This window comes from Anastrepha ludens, chromosome 5 (assembly GCF_028408465.1).
Source record: "Anastrepha ludens isolate Willacy chromosome 5, idAnaLude1.1, whole genome shotgun sequence".
In the NCBI taxonomy this organism is placed as follows: Eukaryota; Metazoa; Arthropoda; class Insecta; order Diptera; family Tephritidae; genus Anastrepha; species Anastrepha ludens.
The window spans coordinates 104,639,745-104,660,867 of NC_071501.1; the positions used below are offsets into that span (position 1 = coordinate 104,639,745).

Genomic DNA, 21,123 nt, shown 5'->3' on the forward strand with positions numbered 1-21,123 from the left:
CAGCGTACAATCGTTATTTATTAAGTTAAAAAGCAAAATTGATACCAAAATTATTTCTAAAATACCACTTTCCCGTTATACTACCGTTAAACCAAGTCGACAATGATGACTAATGATTTCACTCAACAGAGCTGCTGTTACTAGTTCTCTTCTGCACCCCCATGTAGACGCCCCTGTCTGATTTGTCATTTACGTTTACTGTCAAAGTATACTAAAGAAGAAGAAGCAAAATGTATCGTTGTGGTCGTCTTGCATTTCAGTCAAATGATTAATGTCTATTTATTACTAAATAAATAACACCGCATTAGTATTCATCCACATTTTTATTGCTATTGGAGCTATTGATCTCTACAATAACAAATATTCAAGTATTTCGAACCTATTGGTCGTAAACATGATTCCAAAAAAAGCGCTAGTGAAGGATGCGCACATTGTAAAAATCGCCGTGGAGTTGGAGAACCATTTGCCGCAGTTAATAAATTTGGACCAACGACAACCTTTAACAGGTAAATGTTTATTAAAAGGATTACCTGGGTTTTCAAAACTACGTACATATATTAAATGCGCAAAGACTGACCAGCCATTATCTCGCAAACTTGCAAGTCGTACAAGCCCTAATCGGCCAACGCCCTTCCGCAGTCGTAGCTGCATTGATTTCGAATGCAGCCCGCAACAGGAAATAATTTTATGGCATAACGCCATATAAATGGCCCTTGATTAAATTACCTATATGCATGTATGTATTCTGCTAATTTTGCAATGGAATAGCAGCTCTGGAGTCACGCCTATCATTATTTTCTTTTATTAAAATCTGATTTGATGGGCATGCATACATACGTACATATATGTATGTATATTAAAAAAAAAATTCGTTAATATTTTGTCTATTTTATTGCAGGTAAAATACAAGAAATCTGCAGTTGTTGGGGTATTGTTGATCCGGAGAACTATGCCTTGCAGTTTTGTGATGTAAATAATCAGAAATATGTGACAGAAAAAAATCGCAATGAAATTAAAAACGGTTCAGTGTTGCGGTTGCAGTACTCACCGTCGAAAACTGCAAATGATACGCTGGAATCATTGCGTAGCGGTTCAACGGTGGAAAAGACGAAATGTTTAAAACAGCTAGCCACCCTTAGCAAAGATCACACTTTCGCTATGGAATTCATAAAAGAGCAGGGTCTGGGTATAATCATAAATATGATCGAAGATCATGCACAAAAAGATGACGATATACTCAAATACAGCCTGGTCAGCTTTGTAGAACTAATGGAGCATGATACAATTTCGTGGGAAATACTGCAAAGTACATTTGTGCAACGCAACATTTACATAGTCTGTAATTTTCAAGATTTCCCCAAAGAATGCACCCAAAGTGCGCTTTCCAATTTAGAGAATATTGTGCAAAATAGCAGCAAGTACGTGCTAGTCGAAAAGGAGGTCACTTTGCAAGATCTTCTTCATTTACTGCAAGATGCCAACTCGGCCACAATTCAGCAGAATGCCATTGCGCTAATCAACGCATTGTTCATGAAAGCCGATGAGGCACGCAAACGGCAAATTGCGCATACAATTAGCGCCAAGCCATTCCGGTTGGCATTGATTGGCAATACTTCGGGGCGTCAAATGGAGATGACACACCAGTTGTATGTTTTGCAAACACTTACTTTGGGTTTGTTAGAGCAAAGAATGCGCATGAAAATGAATGCACAAGATCAGGATGCACATGAAAAAATCAAAGAATTGCGACGTATTGCATTTGATGATTATTCCGGGCAAATGGGCTTGAGTGATGAGCAGTTGCGTCGTGGTGGTGGAGGTTCGGGTGGAGGTAATGTGAACTTTTCGCAATTCTACAAAAAACTCGGTTTCAAATGTGATATAAATCCGGCACAAGATTTCATTGAAACGCCACCAGGTAAGTCGTTAGTAAATTTACACTTATACCTACGTGAGTAAAATAAATGCATATTTTTGTTCCGCATCTTAGGTATTTTAGCTTTGGATTGTATGGTCTACTTTGCACGCACCTATACGCAACAGTATACCAAAATCGTGCATGAGAACTCGTGTCGCGCTGACGAGCATGAATGTCCTTTCGGTCGTACTTCTATTGAGCTGGTAAAGGTACTCTGCGATATATTACGCATTGGTGAACCACCAGCCGAACAATCTGCAGACTTTCAACCAATGTTTTTCACACATGACCATCCGTTCGAGGAATTCTTTTGCATTTGCATTATAACGCTAAATCGTACATGGAAAGACATGCGTGCTACGGCGGAAGATTTTCAAAAGGTGTTCAGCGTTGTGCGTGAACAAATAACACGCACACTAAAGGAACGTCCGGAGAATCTGGAAGAGTTTCGTGCAAAGATTGCTCTGCTTACTTATCAAACTATCACTAACTTACGTCAACAGGAACGCACATCAAAAGAGGAATGCGATTCAACAGCATCGGCTATTGTTAAGTTGAAAGAAAAGATTTCACCACATATACTCGATCTAATCAAACAACAGCGGCTCTCTTACTTGGTAGAAGGTGGGTAGAATTGAAATTTATTTGAGTCATTGATTGATGCTTAGTAAAATTTTGGAAAACCATACTCCCTTCAGGTACTCGATTTTCGAAATACTCACGCGGCACACGTTCCAAAGACAAGTTTTGGTATGCTCGGCTCTCGCCTAATCATAAAGTCATACACTATGGTGATTGTGATGAAAAAACTGTGCCAACGCTTGAGGAGCTCACCAACAAAGTAGCTGTTATCGATATTAAGCAACTACTGGAGGGCAAAGAATGCCCGCATATGAAGGAAATGCGTACACGCAAAAATGCCGGCAATTTGGCTTTCTCCATTACGTTGGATAGCATGGAGAATACAACTTTAGACTTTGTAGCCCCCGATGAGACAACATTTCATTACTGGACAGATGGTATAAATGCTCTGCTAGGTCAGGAAATGGCCAGCAAACAGAAGAAAGAAGACTTTGATACCCTACTATCAATGGAAATCAAATTGCGATTACTGGATACCGAAGGCGTAGACATTAGCAAAGATCCGCCGCCAATACCTGAGGACCCAGAAAATTATGATTTTTGTTTCGAGAGCTAGAGCATTTTAAACTGGTCTTGCATGTCCGTATGTATGTATTATTATTATTATTATTGTTTTTTTTTTCAAAACATGCCAAAGTAAAGTAAGTCTAAATTTAATATCATATAGTAATATGCTTTATATGTATATCGTATTTACAGTGCCGTAATAACACGACTTTTATAATATTTTATATAAAGCATACGAGTAACTAAGCCAAAAACAAATTAAATTTTCATACCATATTGAAATCGAACAAAATTATCAAGAAAATTCTAGTAGACAAGTTCATATTTAATTTGCAATACTTTTATATTTTAATAAATTTATTTAAGCTAATGCCACAGTTTGCATTCGTGGTATAATCAACGATTAAAGCAGTTGCATATATTTATTTATACTCTTAGACTGTTTTCTAAGCTGGACATAATTTTTTTGGAATATGACATATGAATTTAACTCTAAAAAAAGTTATGTGCATAATTTTTAATCGGTATTGATCAATTTAGATGCTAAATACTAGGCTTACTCAGCATCACTAACAATTATGGTTTTATATTCGAATTTGTACGAATCGTTCAGTTGCTGTTAAAAAGGATTCGAGGTGGCTACATTCGCTGCAATTCCGTAGCGTGTAATATGTGTAGTTATATTCTGTTAGACCGAGTTGCAGAAATTTTACCTTAAATACAGATAGCTTAGCTACGTATGGATATGCGCCCTAATCGTTTACTAACCCTAGAAACTCTAAATTTACTAATTGTGCGCATCATCTGCACCACATTTTAAGATTTGTGACATATGTATATTTACATACATCAAATTATTTTTTTAATTTTATCCTCTTTCTTGAAATTCGTTGGGTGGAAATTGCACATTTGGGCGTGACTACCATTCGGGAGTGCGTAGGTTCGAATCTCTGTGAACATCAAATAAAAGATACATTTTTTTTCTAATAGCGGTCGCCCCTCGGCAGGCAATGGCAAACCCCCGAGAGCGTTGCTATCATAAGAAAGCTCCTCATAAAACTGTAAGTTCGGCTCGGCTTAAAACTGTAAGTGGCTCCCTTTGCCGAACAACATCAAGACGCACGCCACAAATAGGAGGAGATCGGCTAACTACAATCGAGTCTATCCCGTACTTGTATTAACTTAACGGCTATCACTCTGGCAGCACTCCCAAATTAAATAAATTTTTTAGCAATGTACATATTATACAGTTACAAAAACGTGTGTAAACAAGGTTTTTTGTTTCGGAATGCTGCTGGCAAGGCGAATCTATTAAAGGTGGTGTTGGTAAATCAGCTGAGTTGTTTTTTTGTCTTTCGCCGTGTCCATGTGGCTGTCAGCTCAAAATGAAACAATGCGAATTCATTATTTGTTTTCTAGTTTCTCAATACTTTGCTTTGACAATCAAACGTACAGAACATTGTTGTTGGTCTAGTACAACCACCATTAATGAATGCGCCTTGGCTGCTGGATTGAAATTTTATGCCAGAACATAAATACGGATCGGTAACGTCATATGTCATGGGACTTTTCCGACATTTTCAATTAGTTTGATTTGAAAACTTGCACCTACTCGTATATAGTTTTTACTGTTCATATCCTCAAGCTAACTCCAATTTCCTTTTACCATGTGGTTTTTGGTTTTCGCTTCATCTTTGTAATCTCAATTGTTGCTACACTCTCTATCTTTCCAATTAGTTATCATAGGCTAAAGCTGAAAAGTGCGTTTAAATTCAAGCTAAATAACTACTTAATCTTATTTCTCACTTCGCATTGCATCCGTCTCGACTGGCTTTGAAATCCAGCTTAACGATTTAATCTTTTTATTATCCATGTGCTGGTATTTTTCGGCGCCGCGCATTAGCGCGTACCTAAGTTTTCAATCAAATATTATCCTCCATAAGCAAATCATTTTCATCGCTCCGATCAGGCAAGCAGACAAAGAATTCCAACAAATTTAGAATAGGTCCACGCGAGAATGGATTTTGGTAGCGTCCACGCTTGTCTCGCAAATATGGATAACGTTTGTAATTGAACATTTCGTTGGTCGTAAGATTCATGCAGGCATGCAATATCTGTGATAAGAAAATTAATCATAAAGTTACATATTTGGTGACCACATAAACATTAGCATAACATACCGATGTACAGGTCAGTATCCAACCGAGACCACAAAAAACAACAGCCTCCAACAGTCCCAAAACATAGAGCAACGTAAAGCCCTCAATCATCACACAATAGCAAGCGAAGTAAATGGTGAATGAGCAATTTACAGCTACTGAGAGCACGAACAAGAAGAACCACATACGATTCCGCAAGCCCACACAGTTATAGATAAACGGACAGTGATGATCAAAATAAGATACGCATCGATTACAAACACGGCAATGTTTGGCGCGCAGCGGGCGTAAACATCGACAGCTGTGACATAGACGGGTCAAAATAACATTACGTTTTTTTAACTTATCGAAATATGGTATCTGCTTGATAGCGCGATAGTAGGCGTCGGAGCTGAGCGGTATGTAGCCTGGATCACGACGATTCGCGATTACCCAACTGATCCACATAACTGCATTCCAATAGATGAAGCAATAGTGGGAACGACGAAGAATATTCCAGGTAATTGGTATAGCCTTGAAAAGAAAATGCAACATGAAAAATGCACTAAACTATTCTTCAAGAACCGTTCGCTAAAGATTTTAAGGAAAAGAAAATGAAAAAAAGAAACAATTCAAAATGTCTCTTCTCGTCAGCCAATGCTAAGGTATTACAACAGTTTTTCTGACCTAAAAAGACAGTCAAATTATAAAATAGGCCTTAACGCCTTAACGAAACCTTCTATTAAATAAACAAAGACTGCAATGTATTATCTTGGTACGGGGAACCAGACACTTTGGTATGCCTACATCTTTAATAATAGACCAGTTATGTTATAGTTTATAAATATTAGCTCACCCTTATCATATACATTGGGTACCCCCATAATAACACCGAAAATAGGAAAAGCAGCAATGGGCCCTTCGAATCGCCTGCTCCACCAAACAACCATCCCCAAATTTCCGAAATTGACGGTATCCAACGTGATTTTTTTTTCACTTCGTTATACAGCAATCGCACAATGTCCTGATGTTGATGTGCCTGTGCCAGCATTATCGGCGTTTTACCATTCTTATCTCGCGGTTCCAAGTCCATATTTGATTTTTCGCACAACAATCGTACGCACGTCATGTTGCCCGAGAGGCAAGCCAAATGCAATGGTGTCGAACCAAAATTGTCAGTTTTTTGTAATTCAACTCCTGAATACATCAACAATCGCATGAGATCGGCATGCCCCTTGTAAGCTGCCCAATGCAAAGCTGTGTCGCCATTTATATCCGTAAGATGATTAAGTGCACCCATACCGAGCAAGTAGGCGGCCGTAGCTGTCTTACCATACATACAGGCACTCATGAGCGGTGTAAGACCTTTAAAATCAGCCGCGTTCACAGCCACACCAGCCTGGAGCAATACTTGCACCACAGCCGCATGGCCCTTACGACAAGCCCAGTGTATGGGCCGCGGGCCTTGTGTACCTAGACAAGGCAAATCGACCGGTGCATTACGTTCAATTAAATACCGCAACATTTCCACATTGCCATTCAGCGCGACCCAATGACCAGGTGTGTAGCCGTGCCTATCACGGGCAGACAAACATTCAATACCGAATTTCTCCACCAAATTTTCCACATCACAAACTTCGCCATTTTTAATCACATCAAATATGTCATCCAAATGCGCCATAGCACCGTCGATGCCTTCAAACAATAGTAAATTGCTGTCATCATGTTTGTCGATGACTCCATCTCCTCCAGAAGTGCGTCCAACCCCACCACCAACATTGTTCACGCCCACGCAACCACGTCCACCACGGCGCAATGTTGGTGGTGAATGAGGGCGTTCTTCTGTGTTGGCGGCACTATCCTCTTCGGCTACCATATTGCATGAGGTCAGGGGCAACGCCCACACACTGCGGGCGGCCCCCGGACTGGGGTGCACTTTGCTGTGCTGCGTTCTGATGATGTCGCCGCTGGCCACGTTATAAAAATCCGTTCTCTCCACAATCACAGTGCCTGAAGCCGAAGGTGATTGATGGAGCGGATTCTCGAGTAGATGAGAAATCTTGGTTGCTTTTTACTCTGCACCAGGTTCGAGTAAAGAAACTTTCTATTCAGCCGTTAAGAAACTTATCTTAATCAATAACTAGAATTATTGAAGTTTGGGATTTAGTCGCTGGATATACATATGTATGTAGGTAGTAAATTAAAAATTATTTTTTCAAAATTTTTGAGAAGTTTCCCTATTTTTCTTCACTTTAAAAACTGTGCTACTTTCGAGGATATAATAAAATGAAGGCAACAAAAAAATCAATAACGAGCACAATTTTTCCTTGGTGGTGTGTAAACAACAACAAGATGTGAACATGAGCAAGGATGATAGATACAAGGTTTAACCAACCAAAGCAAAATTGTGAGAGTAACTTTGGCTTGCACGTCATCGGGGACTATATGGTGAAAAGATTTTTAAAGGTGTATTACATAGCAGACCGTTATTCAGCTTTGCGCAAATTTGACAGATGCTCTGATGTCTCTTGTGATCATATGTTTCACAAAATTTAGCTTGTGGTACCGATAAAAATCAACAGCCAATGCTCATACCATTGGTTTGTTTACGAATACGGTGAATACAAATGTGCATAACTGCAAATTGTTTTGTTTAATTAAAATTAATTTTAAAATCTAGCTTAATTTAATTAAAACAACAGATTGCTCACCACACAGCAGCACTCGCGGCCTATTTTGGAACTTTGCACATTTGTATTCACCGGATTTGTAATTCATTCTTCCTTAAATCTATCATCCTTGCGGAAACTCGCCAGCAGAATTCGGCACGCTCGCTTCACATAAGGATGCGGTTTGATGGAAAACCAAATTGTGAGCGTAACTTTGGGTGCCAAGTCACCGGGGGCTCGGCAATAGATTTTTGCCCGCTCATTTCATACGTATTCATACACTCGTCAAATCAGTCGTTGTTCACACCATATCTATGTCACAGATGACTACAAGGATGATAGATTTACCAGATTTGGCCATTAATTGTGATATACGAAAAAAATTAACCTATGACATTTCGTTGCCTTCTGAACAAAAATTGATTGGACGAGTGTTCGAATATGTGTAAAATTATCGTGCAAACGTCACAGACGTAATCGACATTCGAAGTTTTTCACCATAGTTAATGGCCGAAGTCGGCCCGCCATTTCACACACTTGTCCAATCAGTTGTTGTTTAGATAGCAACAAAGCAACGCGAGAGAAGAATGCGTCAATTTTTTTCGCATTCACTAAAACAATCTTATCGTCAGCCGAAATTTGCACGATAATTTTAAATATATTCACACACTCGTTTAATCAGTTGTTGTTCAGAAGGCAACGAAATGTCATTGGTTTATTTTTTCAAATCCCATCAGCTTATTCCGTCAAATTCGCTCAGAACCGAATAACAGTGTGTTGAGTAGCACACCTCTATGAATCGTTTCACCATGCAAACAATACACATTTTGACAGCGCCCTCACGAGAAAGAGTTTCGCATCGTGTGTTAATGGCAACAAACTTGCTCTACTTTATTTCCCACACTTTCCTTTACTTGTACACGTTAACTTTAAGACTGAATCACTCTATAACTTTTCGTTTATTCGGTTACAAGTTCAATTTCCAACTGAATACCCTGAATACTGAATGCTAATGTTCATGTCCTTAATAACTATAGTAATTTTTAGGTCTGGCAGCTCGTATCTTCTGACTAGTTCTGCTGTTGTAGCTTACTAAGCCCTCTCTGTGCGATATAGTCACCTGTCGTCTCCGTCTAACTCATCTAACGGTAGACCCAGAAAGCGTGCTTTGTTTCGTTATCTGCCGCTATCAAGGCTAGTTCATTTTGTTTTGTTTTGGCATCTCGTTCGCTTTTGTTGCCAGTCGGTTCGCGAAACTTCACCATTAGCTACAACGCGAATTGGTAAATCGTTTTTTTTTGATATGGCAGCACTTTTACAAATACCTTCTTTTAATAATTTTCGCTGTATCGGAATTTCGTGCAACGTGGTTTACTATCTAGATTTCTTGGATAATAATTAGAAGAGGCATGTTTAATCTTTATTAACATGTGCATATCTTAATCTTATATATCGTATCTTAGTATGTTTAAAATTGTACAAGTAGTGGGCACGCCAAGATTTTGCATTATATTTCCCGGCTTCAAACACCAACTCCTCCAGAGCAATCAGCGCCACATTGCCGTACTTACATCACAATCCCACTTTGCTGATGGTAGTCATGACATAGGGACAAAACAGGCGCACGTATTAGAAAAACTTCAGCCGGGAGTAGAAAACTTCTTTGCCGTACGAAACAAGACTTCCAGCACTCTTTACAGAAGCGGGGTACCACATGAGAACTGTCGCCGCTATGCAACATTGGTCGGTGTTTAAAAGTATCCAGGAAACTGCACCTTACGTTCCCTTATAGAATCCATAGATATTAGCACATACCAATTCTGTATAATTGTTTTTTAAGTTCGGAAAGGTTTGTCTGCGGGTTTGGCAAACATCAATATGTTATATGTATATACAAGAGTCGCGTCATTCATGCGCATGATTCATACATACTATACATTCGTAGTAGTATTTAAACCCAAAAACTTTATTTTCATATATAATACGTGTGTATATTCCACAATGCTCGCTACTTTATATCAAATCGCTGCGGCAAAAGAAGTTAGAATGAGAAAAGAAAATAATACAAGTTTTCTAGTATTACTTTGTGGCGAGATTGCATCAGACGATGTCGCCTAAAAAATAGACCTGTGAAAGTCAATTGCGAAGTCGGAGTAATTTTTTAAAGTGGCAAATAGTTTTAGTTATCGGAAATAGAATAGAACATTTAAAAATTCATTAATTAACAAGATTTGGTTGGGAAAAAGATAACGTTTGAGGTGTTTTCATAGTTGCTGACAACATAATTTACTTTTTTTTGTGGTTTTACTGTGAAGTTAGTACATATTGTGAAGTAAAGCAAAATTTTGAGAACGCCTTATGAAAACCAGATCTACATTTACTTTCCATTTAATGAACACTTCTTTACTAATTTCCTTTAAATTTTTTAAAGGCTACTAAAATGAAGAAGGAGAAGCAGTTGAATGCTCCTGCCGTAACTGGAAAAAAAGGTTAGTTTCATTTGACTCTATGTAGATTGCATACGCAGGGTCCTTCTGCAGTATATTAAGTAAAGCTTAGCAAATGATTTGTTGTTCTCTAAAATGTTTATATTTTTGTAAACACATATTTATAATGTTAATTAAGTTGTGTATTGGCAGTAAAATTATATTTACATACATATCGCTGATTTACTGCAGGGGTGATACTATCTTACGCTAGTCATGATTGCTGTTTCAAAATTTTTATATTTTTTATGCCAATATGTATATAATTTCAGAATTGAATCCCTGGCCGGCATATATTGAGGAACGTAATGTACTTTGGGAAAAATTGAAGGCTGAACGGGAGGCGGAGTTGGCGGCTAAGCCCCGTACCCCCATTAAAGTAACGCTTCCCGATGGCAAGCAAGTGGATGCCACTTCTTGGGAGACCACTCCTTATGACGTAGCGAAAGGCATTAGCCAGGGCTTAGCGGACAATACTGTTATAGCGAAAGTTGATGGTGCAGTTTGGGATTTGGACCGTCCGCTTGAACAATCTTGCAATTTGCAACTACTTAAGTTTGATGATCCTGAAGGACAAGCAGTGTTTTGGCATAGTTCAGCGCATATCATGGGGGAAGCAATGGAACGCATATATGGCGGACACTTGTGTTATGGGCCGCCAATCGATAATGGCTTTTACTATGATATGCATTTAGATGGAGAAGGTGTAAGTTGATAGTATAAAATATGTATTTACTGGTAACTATGAACTGATTTTTTTTTGTAGGTATCTACAAATGATTACCCTGTTATAGAAGGTGTTGTCAAAAAGATTGTGAAGGAAAAGCAGCCATTCGAACGTTTGGAAGTAAAGAAAGCTGATTTATTGGAAATGTTTAAGTACAATGAATTCAAGTTGCGAATTTTGAATACTAAAGTCAATACTGAGACAACTACTGTGTACAAATGTGGTCCATTCATTGATCTGTGTCGTGGTCCTCATGTGCGCCACACCGGCAAGGTTAAGGCAATTAAAATCACAAAGAATTCGTCCACCTACTGGGAGGGCAAAGCTGATGCCGAGACATTGCAACGAATTTATGGAATTTCCTTTCCCGACAGCAAGCAATTAAAGGAATGGGAGAAAATTCAAGAGGAAGCAGCAAAACGGGATCATCGTAAAATTGGCCGGGAGCAAGAGTTGTTTTTCTTCCATGAATTGTCCCCTGGCTCGTGCTTTTTTCAACCGCGCGGTGCGCACATCTATAACACGTTGATGACTTTTATAAAGGCAGAGTACAGAAAGCGGGGTTTCCAGGAAGTGATATCACCAAATATATTTAACTCAAAACTCTGGATGACATCTGGACATTGGCAGCATTATGCAGAAAATATGTTCTCTTTTGAAGTAGAAAAGGAAAAATTTGCCCTAAAACCAATGAATTGTCCGGGACATTGGTAAGTAAAACTGTTGCGTGATGTAAGTCTTAGAAACTCTAATAAAAATCCTACCCTTTAGCCTGATTTTTGACAACCGCAATCGATCGTGGCGAGAGCTACCTCTCCGACTGGCTGATTTTGGCGTATTGCATCGGAATGAGCTGTCGGGTGCACTCACTGGCCTTACTCGTGTACGCCGTTTCCAACAAGATGATGCACACATTTTCTGTGCTCCTGATCATATTAAGAACGAAATGAAAGGTTGCTTGGATTTCATACATTACGTATACTCCGTTTTCGGTTTCTCGTTTGACCTCGTTCTTTCGACACGCCCCGAAAAGTACCTTGGTGAATTGGACCAATGGAACGCTGCCGAAAAGGCACTCGCCGAGGCCCTGGACGAATTTGGACAGCCTTGGAAAGAAAATCAGGGTGATGGAGCTTTCTATGGCCCAAAGATTGATATTACTATTATGGATGCCCTAAAACGTGCTCATCAAACCGCAACTATCCAATTAGATTTCCAATTGCCAGAGCGATTTAATTTAAATTATATCGCAGATGATGGTGAAAAGAAACGGCCGGTTATCATACATCGTGCCATTCTCGGTTCTGTGGAGCGTATGATTGCTATTCTTACAGAGAATTATGCCGGCAAATGGCCATTCTGGTTGTCGCCACGTCAAGTAATGGTTGTACCTGTCGGTCCTCAGTACGATGAATATGCACACTCCGTACGTAATCAACTATACGAAACAGGATTTATGGCAGAAACTGATACGGATGCTGGAGATACCTTGAATAAGAAGATTCGTAATGCTCAGCTCGCTCAATTTAATTTTATTTTGGTGGTGGGCGAGAAGGAGCGCTCCTCGAACACTGTTAATGTGCGTACACGCGACAACAAGGTGCACGGGGAAGTATCAATCGCAGATTTGATAACTAAGTTAAATAAGCTACGCGATGAATTCATTACAAATGAAGATAGCTTCTAGACTTGGTAAAGACGACTCTAAGTATTTATTTTTCTTTTATTTAAAATATCTGCGAAAAGTAAAAGATGAAAAGTTTCGACACAGTGCTTAAAAAATTATACGAATCATACGGCTTTCTCAAAACACTTAATAAAGATCTTTGAAAAATTGCAAGTAAGTGACTCGAGCATTTTGTTTTCTTTTTAATTGCAAAAATATTGAATGAAAGGAAATAGCAGAGAACAGAGTTGCTGACAATACATTCTCAACTCCATCCTACCAAGTTTTGACAGTATATTCAAGAAACATTCTTTTGGAGTCGGTCTGAGGGAAAGGACCGATAGATGGTTGTAAAATATGTCGCGGGGGTCTATTCTGAAGAGGTAGAATTTAATTGCTACCAAAATCGAAACATAATTACGGCCAAGTTATTTCATCTTAAAGGGATTCCTGGGGTGAGACTTAAAGAAGGTGAATCAGTCCTGTCGAGAGGGCCAACTATTATCACCTTGTCTGACACAAGGGATAACATAGGACGCCAAGTTATATTATTAAACAGACCAGTGTTAGCAATTGTTAGGCAAGACAAGCTCCTGCAGTACCCCTTTATCCTTGATCGGGTCTTAAGATGACATCACCCATTGGACTGATTACACCTAACAAAAGTAGAGTTTGGGTGGAGCTGTCTTTGGCATACGCAACAGAAATAAACTTCGGATCCAGGGTCAGGCTCAAGGCCAACCCTAAAAAGAAGTTTTAGAGGCAACTTTTCTGCATGGACCTGTTCCAGTGACGATAGGCGAAGGGTGGAGTTCAGCATGCTAGACAGGGTTAGTAGCCGTTGACCGGGAAACACCCAGAGATATTGCGGTCCGTAGAACTGGCGCTAAGTCCTGATCCACTTGATCTTTCCAACACAAAGCAGATCTTACTACGCTACCACCCGCTGGTACCACATCGAATACTTTCAGAGTCGGAACGCTTGCACTACGTCTATGTTGCCGTACGATACTCGCTGTGGCCAATATGCAAAGGACCAAAAATAATCTCCATAAGCTTTCTCTTAAACACTCCTAGGGACACCTCATTGGATGTTTTCATCGTCCAAATTTCTGCGCCATACATCGAAACGAAATTGAACGAATGAGTTTAGTTTCTTTACTCGATACTTTTTTCAAGTTTGGTACTTGGTATCGATACTTTTTTGGAGTATTTGCTACATGGCAACGCTAAAACTATCATTCTATCGTGTCAAAGTAAGCAAAGTAAATTTCCCTTTGCCGTTATTTTCTCATGTTTACTTTTCTTCTAACTGCTGTATAATAGCCGCTGCTGACGCTCAAGCATGCTTGTCCAGCAGGCTTATATGTGTGCGTGTCGGGTGACACTCGTACTTGCTTCGTGTCACACATACTTGTTGTCGGCTTTTGCATGATAAAAATCCAAAATTTTAGATATTAGCGTCAAGCACTCGACACGCACACATACAAGCTGCAGAACATGCATGCTTGAGCGTCATCACGTATGGCAAATATCAGACCTTTAATCGGCGCTCAGAAAATTTTACAGAATAAGCTGAGGGGCCGACAGAACTGAGGTCACGAAGCGGTTTGTTTACGAGAAAACTAAGATTGCGTTAATGATATCCGAAAAAATTGAACATAACCTCCGCCCATGTCACTTCGCTTGAACATTATCTATCTTCCATTGTACAATGCTATGGCCTGAACAGCGACTGGTTGGACAAGTGTGTGAATACGCGTGAAATTAATGGTTAGAATTCGCCTGCTCAGTACTCCTGTGACGTGACAGCCGAAGTGCCAGGCACAATTGTGTTTTTCACCATTATTAATGGCCAAACCTAGTAAATCTATCAACCGTATAGTCATCTATAACATAGAACACGAATACACTCAAGATCACATCCCTCAATCAATAAAATTCTTCTTTCTGTTACGCAGTATAATGGAACATAATTCCTTCTCTTAAAGCAATATTATGTACAGATATATTCACTGCCGATTTCATAACGTTTTTTTTATATTTTCTAAAATAAATAATATTTAAATTTTCTGTTCATTGCTGGGTTTTTCTTGATTTGTTTCATCTTTTCTCCACTGGGTTTCTTTCACCATTTAAAGTTTAGAAGTTTTTGATTTAAAGATTTTTCTACTAAATAATACTTAATATTTTATTGAAATTGTATTATTGTATTCATAATACTTACAAAAGTTTAGTAAAAAAAGCTTTAAATAAAATTATCAATCAATAAAGAATGTTTATAAGTGAATATTGTTTCTTTCCGGTGTAGGTATTTAAGTGAAATAAGCGTGTGTAGTACATGCATATACATGACGTCAAATTTGCCTCTTAATTCTTAAGGGTAATTAGTAAAAAGTTAAGGGTTTTCCAAAAATAGGTGTTATTTTGATATTCAAAGAAAAATGCTATTTTTTAGTGTTAATGATCGGATGTTTATTTCATTATAAAAAAGAAGGTATACCGTTAATAGTGGAAATAACATCAGGCAAATGACCACCACGACCACGCTTACAGGACAATATTCTTTTCATGAAATTTTCCATAACCGAATTGCAAAGTGGCTGCTCTATGTCCTCGATAGCCTCACGAATTCCATCTTTGAAAAAGGAAAGAAAAAAGTCGCAAGGTGTTAAATCACAAGATCTTGGTGGCCAATTGTGATCACCTCTTCGAGAGATAACAAGGTCCGGAAACTTTTCTCATAAAAGATCAATGGTTTCGCTTGTGTGGCACGTAGCGCCGTCTTGTTGAAAATAAACGTTGTCCAGATCAATACCATCCAATTCCGGCCATAAAAAATCGTTAATCATCTCTCGATAGCGCAATCCATTCACCAATAACACCTGTTATTGGAAAACCCTATACTAACAGGTGGCGCTAAAGTAATCCTCCTATCAGAAAATGCTATACATTTTGCGATTGGCCCCTAATGTCAGTTCTTTTTTGACATTTGTGTAGTAAACACATGCGAAATACACGTTAATAAACAATGTTACGCTACACTGCTCCAGAACGCGGAATATTACTGACTATTTATATAATAATCATGAGTGATGAGGCCCATTCCCATCTTAGCGGGTATGTAAATAAGCAAAATTTACACTTCCGGGGCACTGAAAATCCGCGTGTAACCCACGAAGAGCCATTAAACCCGCTCAAAGTCATTGTATGGTGTGCTGTTTTCGCTGGAGGAGTCATCGGACCTATTTTCTTCGAAGACGTCGCGGGCCAAACGGTTACTGTGAATGGTGAGCGCTACAGAGCAATGATCAACGTATTTTTTTGCCGCAACTTGATGAATTGGTATTGGAAAACAACGGTGCAACGGCACACACTGCACGTGCCACAACCGATATGCTGGAGGATGCATTTCCCGGGCGCCTAATCTCCCGTTTTGGCGATTTGCACTGGCCAGCAAGATCGCCTGATTTGACCGGTCCAGACTTCTTTTTGTGGGGCTTTTTGAAGTCGCGGGTTTATGTCAACAAGCCTCAGACTCTTGCAGCTCTCAAAGACAATATCCGTCAAGAATGTGAGGATCTATCGCCGGAAGTTTTGGCCAAAGTGATGGAAAATGCCATAAAAAGGGCTCAAATGACAATCAAATGTGGCGGCGGCCATTTACATGACATCATATTCTCGACTTGATGTAAAAAAAATTAAAAGACCAAATAAAAATAATCCACAAGAAGAATCGAAGTTTTTCATTTTTTTTTTAATTACAGCCAAAAACATCACAAGGTTACTTTTGCGCCCCCTTGTATAATCAAAAGGCAGAGATTTCGTCTACATTTGATACAATAAAATTTTATTTAGTACCCGCACTTAAACATTATAAGCAAAATTTTCGCTGTGGTAATGGAGAGCAAATCCCAGAGTTTCCGTATACAGTTTTTGAAAATAATATTTTTTGATTTAAAAAGTGCTTTTAGTATGGTAAACACTTTCTTAAATTTTTGGTGCTTTTTGAAACTCATTAATTGGCAACACGACGACACATGTCGGCAACGTAGTTGAAATGAAATGTTATAAGCTGGTTGCTGACGGTGACTAATGAAAAAGTGATGCAGAAAGTGTAGGTGAAGATTATAAAACATAAAATAATATATTTGAAGAAGAAAAATACGTGTTATTTTCACAACGAAAACATTTGGTGTTAATATCCCGGAGTTTATAGCTACATTCAGTTAAGGTTTTTAAAAAGTGCATTAAATTTAAAGAGCCCAGCCCTAATCAAAGAGGTCAGCAGAGGAAAAGAAAAAAGAAAGCAACTACGTCGACAAAGAGAAGTGTAAGTGGAAGAAGAAAAAAAACGAAAGGAGGGCTCTAAGCAGGATTTAAGAAAGGGGTTTAAAGACTCCTGTACGCTAAAATATCTTCAGAGCGGAAGGGGATATAAACTAATTAAACCATTATCACCACAAATACCATTAATTACACTTAAAACATGTCATCCGGCGAATTTGGAAATCCCCTGCGCAAATTTAAGCTGGTGTTTCTCGGCGAACAGAGTGTTGGTAAAACTTCACTGATCACACGTTTCATGTACGACAGCTTCGACAACACGTATCAGGCCACAATTGGTATCGATTTTCTTTCGAAAACCATGTACCTTGAAGATCGCACCGTTCGTCTGCAGTTATGGGACACAGCCGGCCAGGAACGTTTTCGTTCACTAATCCCATCATACATACGTGATTCCACTGTGGCGGTTGTTGTCTACGATATAACAAATACAAACTCTTTCCACCAAACATCCAAATGGATTGATGACGTTCGCACGGAACGAGGCAGTGACGTCATCATTATGTTGGTAGGCAATAAGACAGATTTATCGGACAAAAGACAGGTGTCCACTGAAGAGGGTGAGCGCAAAGCGAAGGAACTTAATGTAATGTTTATCGAGACGAGTGCGAAAGCCGGTTACAATGTTAAGCAACTTTTTAGACGCGTGGCGGCAGCGCTGCCTGGAATGGATTCGACAGAAAACAAGCCGTCTGAAGATATGCAAGAAGTTGTGCTAAAGGACTCACCTAACGAATCAAAGGATCCTGAGGGTGGATGTGCATGCTGAAGATTCAACGAATGTATTAAACGATTTAAATAATTAAATAAATGAAACAGAAGAGAGCGCTTAATGATAATTTACCAGTATGAGTATGATGACGTAGACAAGTATAAGAAGGCTTAAAAAGAGAAACACAATTTTATGTTTAAGTTTATTTATAACGTAAATAAAACTAAAACCGATTTACTGCATAATTAATTCATGATTGCGTTGAAAAGTAGACGCATAAAAGCATTTAATATGAGAAATTTAATATTGTATAAAAAATTAGAACTGAATATGTTTGAGGAAAGAATGCTGAAACCAAAGCAAAAACTGTCAAACATGCACGTTAGTTGGCGGTATTGACAGGTAGCTATTGTGTAGAAGAAATATAAGAAAATTTAATTACTTAGCGAACGCATTATTTAAAAAATAGTCGTTTTAAATTATATGCATATTGAATACCGAGTTATGGGAAGGATTTAAAGATGGTTACCTACTTTCATATTTCTGAAAAACACTCAATACACTTGTTTAGGTAAATGTATTACCTTGAGATCTGGAATAGTAATGTGTAAAGGAGTCCCATTAATATGAGCACGACATTTCTATTATATAACATTAGTTTGGGAAATTTTATCTCGATTTAATTGCTGTCCCGGCCGTCTGGGAGTATTTCAATATGTATTAACAGTCTTACTTATTTCTTCGCGTATGCATATAATTCACTTCTGTCAAACATGAATTATGAAGCTTTACGGAAAAATGCGTGAAATAAATTAATATAAAACCGTTTAATATTTTTTTGTATTTTATTACATATCTTATTTTTATTACCTCCAACTAAACGATAAATACTGATTGGCAAATAATTCAGCTATCAATTTCTATATTTATAAAAGCGTGTATGTACAACAAAGTAACTTACTGAAATTTATTAAAAGAAGTAATTCATTTAAGTAAACTATCAATTAAAGACAGAGTGTGGACAAGTGCAATGGATATTTATTCAAGTAATCAAACTTCAGTTAAAAATTTCAAAAATTGGCATTTGCAGTATTTAAAGGAAATGATGTAAAGAGTAAAACGAGAAAAAAACATGATCTTTCCATTCTTCTCCATATGAAATTGTATTTTTCGGTCGGTAATTTGACATTCACAAATGTACTTATTCTGTCAAAAACACTTAAAACATTAATTTATTTTTCTGCTAATCGTATGAACATAATTTAGAACTCTATATGAACATCAACTGAACATTCCTGCCTTCCTTGTGTATGTATAATAGTTATTATTTTAATGATAGAATTTAGTCCGAAATTGAAAAAATTTTGTAAATCTGACCAGTTATGGATAAGCCAAGTGCCACCTTGCTACGTATATGTTTCATTTTCTCAGCATTTCGTGAAGGATGGTTATCAGATTATTAGCAGAAAATACTCACTATTTTTATTACCATTAATGAGTATTTTTATTTCTGGTGGTATCCAAGGTTTATTAAATAAAGTATGTTTGATAAATCAGTGCGGCTATCTTTTAGGGGATAATAATGTCAAAAAATATAAACAAACGTATTTTTGCAATTTGACATTATAGTACTCAAATATTTAACTGCTTTTTAATTTCAATTAGAAGAGCAATGATACATATGGTCTCTTCTTTTCGCCAAGCATTAGCAAAAGGCGAATAGATGAGGCAACTGGTATAAACGAACATATATTGGACACGAGGCCACCCTGAATTACATGTGTTTGTAAGGCAGAGCGTTATACTAGTTTAATGAAGCGGCGAATCTTACTCTACAACTTTGTTGTTGCTTTCGCATACAAACTTTTCGTCAAGTTAATCGAGCATGGAAATAGCGAGCGGGAAATAGCCATACTCGCTAGCGGTGAATCTTACTCTACAACTTTGTTGTTGCTTTTGTATGCAAAATTTTTCGTCAAGTTAATCGAGAGAGTGAGCGGGGAAATGGCGAATGGAAGAGGCCATATAATGACACAATTTCTTAGAATATTGCGACTTTCTGCAAAATATAAATATGCGTTTATTGATAATTCTAGTTACCCGACCTTCATTTCCGGTATATATATATGTTTTAGTGCTTTTAGGCTATAGAAATATACATACACTAAGTTTCAGACTTTCGAGTGTTAAGGGAGCACTGCCAAATTCAATCACACTTTTGAAAATTGTTTGTGCGTATAAATCGCTAGTGAAAAATATCCAACATCAACTTGCAAGAGAGTAACGTACAATTCTCTCTCAAATAGAAAAATACAAAAAAAGTACGAGAGCGCTAAATTTCCAAAAACTAACACAAGTTTTCGAAGTCACTTTATTTGAATGGCTCACTTTTACTTTAATATTTCTTTATTACTAAACTCTCTATTGATATTCTTGATTTTTAATTTTAAACTTTTTAAATCAGGTTGAATAAAGCACTGAAAATTGCTGGAAAGCTTGGTATGGAGTTCTAGTTTAAACATTTTTACAGTAGGAATTATCAACTTCGCCCTTAAGGGCAACTTCCACCTTGCGCTCTCAATTTCCCCTACTTTGTAAGTCCTTTGCCAACGCTAACGCCCAACCCTAATTGTCATAATTTTCAATAATAATCAGGTAATCCTTCCATGAATTTCAATACAAAAAAAGGACGAAGTGCGAACGTTTGTTCGAGCATTGTAATGCAATTCATGGTAACATTTACTCAGATCAGATAAAGAAATTCACGATGAGGTCACTCTCAAGGACAATAGAATACCCCATAAGCTAACGCCAAACCCTAATTGTCATAATTTTCAATAATAATCAGGTAATCCTTCCATGAATTTCAATACAAAAAAAGGACGAAGTGCGAAAGTTTGTTCGAGCATTGTAATGCAATTCATGGTAACATTTACTCAGATCAGATAAAGAAATTCACGATGAGGTCACTCTCAAGGACAATAGAATACCCCATAAGCTAACGCCAAACCCTAATTGTCATAATTTTCAATAATAATCAGGTAATCCTTCCATGAATTTCAATACAAAAAAAGGACGAAGTGCGAAAGTTTGTTCGAGCATTGTAATGCAATTCATGGTAACATTTACTCAGATCAGATAAAGAAATTCACGATGAGGTCACTCTCAAGGACAATAGAATACCCCATAAGCTAACGCCAAACCCTAATTGTCATAATTTTCAATAATAATCAGGTAATCCTTCCATGAATTTCAATACAAAAAAAGGACGAAGTGCGAAAGTTTGTTCGTGCATTGTAATGCAATTTATG

At 37.9% G+C, this 21,123-nt stretch overlaps 4 protein-coding genes across 7 annotated transcripts; 3 read left to right on the forward strand and 1 right to left on the reverse strand.

Annotated features, from left to right (window-relative positions):
* Nucleotides 1-207: 207 nt before the first annotated feature.
* On the forward strand, nt 208-3,475 carry LOC128865164 (engulfment and cell motility protein 1). The gene is made up of 4 exons (XM_054105228.1): nt 208-506; nt 899-1,918; nt 1,991-2,542; nt 2,617-3,475. Exons 1-4 carry the CDS (start codon nt 395-397, stop codon nt 3,114-3,116), a joined length of 2,184 nt encoding a protein of 727 aa, XP_053961203.1. The 5' UTR covers nt 208-394; the 3' UTR covers nt 3,117-3,475.
* LOC128865165 (uncharacterized) lies at nt 3,392-7,276 on the reverse strand. Of its 2 annotated transcripts, XR_008454761.1 has the most exons (4): nt 6,062-7,179; nt 5,248-5,739; nt 4,874-5,181; nt 3,392-4,820 (listed from the first exon to the last, which is right to left on the reverse strand). XR_008454761.1 is itself a non-coding variant. In XM_054105229.1 (3 exons), the coding sequence occupies exons 1-3, from the start codon at nt 7,079-7,081 to the stop codon at nt 4,990-4,992; spliced, it is 1,704 nt and encodes a 567-aa protein (XP_053961204.1). In that variant the 5' UTR covers nt 7,082-7,276; the 3' UTR covers nt 3,392-4,989. The 2 variants fall into 2 exon arrangements, 1 of the variants encoding a protein (XP_053961204.1); XM_054105229.1 differs by having other exon boundaries at nt 3,392-5,181; nt 6,062-7,276.
* Nucleotides 7,277-9,154: 1,878 nt separating this feature from the next.
* LOC128865163 (threonine--tRNA ligase 1, cytoplasmic) lies at nt 9,155-12,931 on the forward strand. 3 transcript variants are annotated; one of them, XM_054105225.1, is made up of 6 exons: nt 9,155-9,281; nt 9,338-9,617; nt 10,306-10,363; nt 10,633-11,066; nt 11,127-11,797; nt 11,859-12,931. In XM_054105225.1, the coding sequence occupies exons 2-6, from the start codon at nt 9,339-9,341 to the stop codon at nt 12,772-12,774; spliced, it is 2,358 nt and encodes a 785-aa protein (XP_053961200.1). In that variant the 5' UTR covers nt 9,155-9,281; nt 9,338; the 3' UTR covers nt 12,775-12,931. The 3 variants fall into 3 exon arrangements, with proteins under 3 accessions (XP_053961200.1, XP_053961201.1, XP_053961202.1); XM_054105226.1 differs by lacking the exon at nt 9,338-9,617; XM_054105227.1 differs by lacking the exons at nt 9,155-9,281; nt 9,338-9,617 and adding an exon at nt 10,169-10,188.
* A 3,877-nt stretch (nt 12,932-16,808) lies between these two features.
* On the forward strand, nt 16,809-19,307 carry LOC128864407 (ras-related protein Rab6). Its single transcript, XM_054104045.1, has one exon. It carries the CDS (start codon nt 17,243-17,245, stop codon nt 17,867-17,869), a length of 627 nt encoding a protein of 208 aa, XP_053960020.1. The 5' UTR covers nt 16,809-17,242; the 3' UTR covers nt 17,870-19,307.
* The last annotated feature ends 1,816 nt before the right edge of the window (nt 19,308-21,123 follow it).

What these genes read in the sequence shown, in the direction of transcription:
- LOC128865164 (XM_054105228.1), top strand. Translation starts at nt 395, where the DNA reads ATGATTCCAAAAAAAGCGCTAGTGAAGGATGCGCACATTGTAAAAATC. An exon ending in TTTCATTGAAACGCCACCAG is followed by an intron (nt 1,919 to 1,990) that starts GTAAGTCGTTAG and finishes TCCGCATCTTAG; the next exon opens with GTATTTTAGCTTTGGATTGT. An exon ending in GCTCTCTTACTTGGTAGAAG is followed by an intron (nt 2,543 to 2,616) that starts GTGGGTAGAATT and finishes TACTCCCTTCAG; the next exon opens with GTACTCGATTTTCGAAATAC.
- LOC128865165 (XM_054105229.1), bottom strand. Translation starts at nt 7,081, where the DNA reads ATGGTAGCCGAAGAGGATAGTGCCGCCAACACAGAAGAACGCCCTCAT. An exon ending in ACCCAATGTATATGATAAGG is followed by an intron (nt 5,740 to 6,061) that starts GTGAGCTAATAT and finishes TTTCTTTTCAAG; the next exon opens with GCTATACCAATTACCTGGAA. An exon ending in GGATACTGACCTGTACATCG is followed by an intron (nt 5,182 to 5,247) that starts GTATGTTATGCT and finishes TTCTTATCACAG; the next exon opens with ATATTGCATGCCTGCATGAA.
- LOC128865163 (XM_054105225.1), top strand. Translation starts at nt 9,339, where the DNA reads ATGTTTAAAATTGTACAAGTAGTGGGCACGCCAAGATTTTGCATTATA. An exon ending in TGCCGTAACTGGAAAAAAAG is followed by an intron (nt 10,364 to 10,632) that starts GTTAGTTTCATT and finishes ATATAATTTCAG; the next exon opens with AATTGAATCCCTGGCCGGCA. An exon ending in TGCATTTAGATGGAGAAGGT is followed by an intron (nt 11,067 to 11,126) that starts GTAAGTTGATAG and finishes TTTTTTTTGTAG; the next exon opens with GTATCTACAAATGATTACCC.
- LOC128864407 (XM_054104045.1), top strand. Translation starts at nt 17,243, where the DNA reads ATGTCATCCGGCGAATTTGGAAATCCCCTGCGCAAATTTAAGCTGGTG.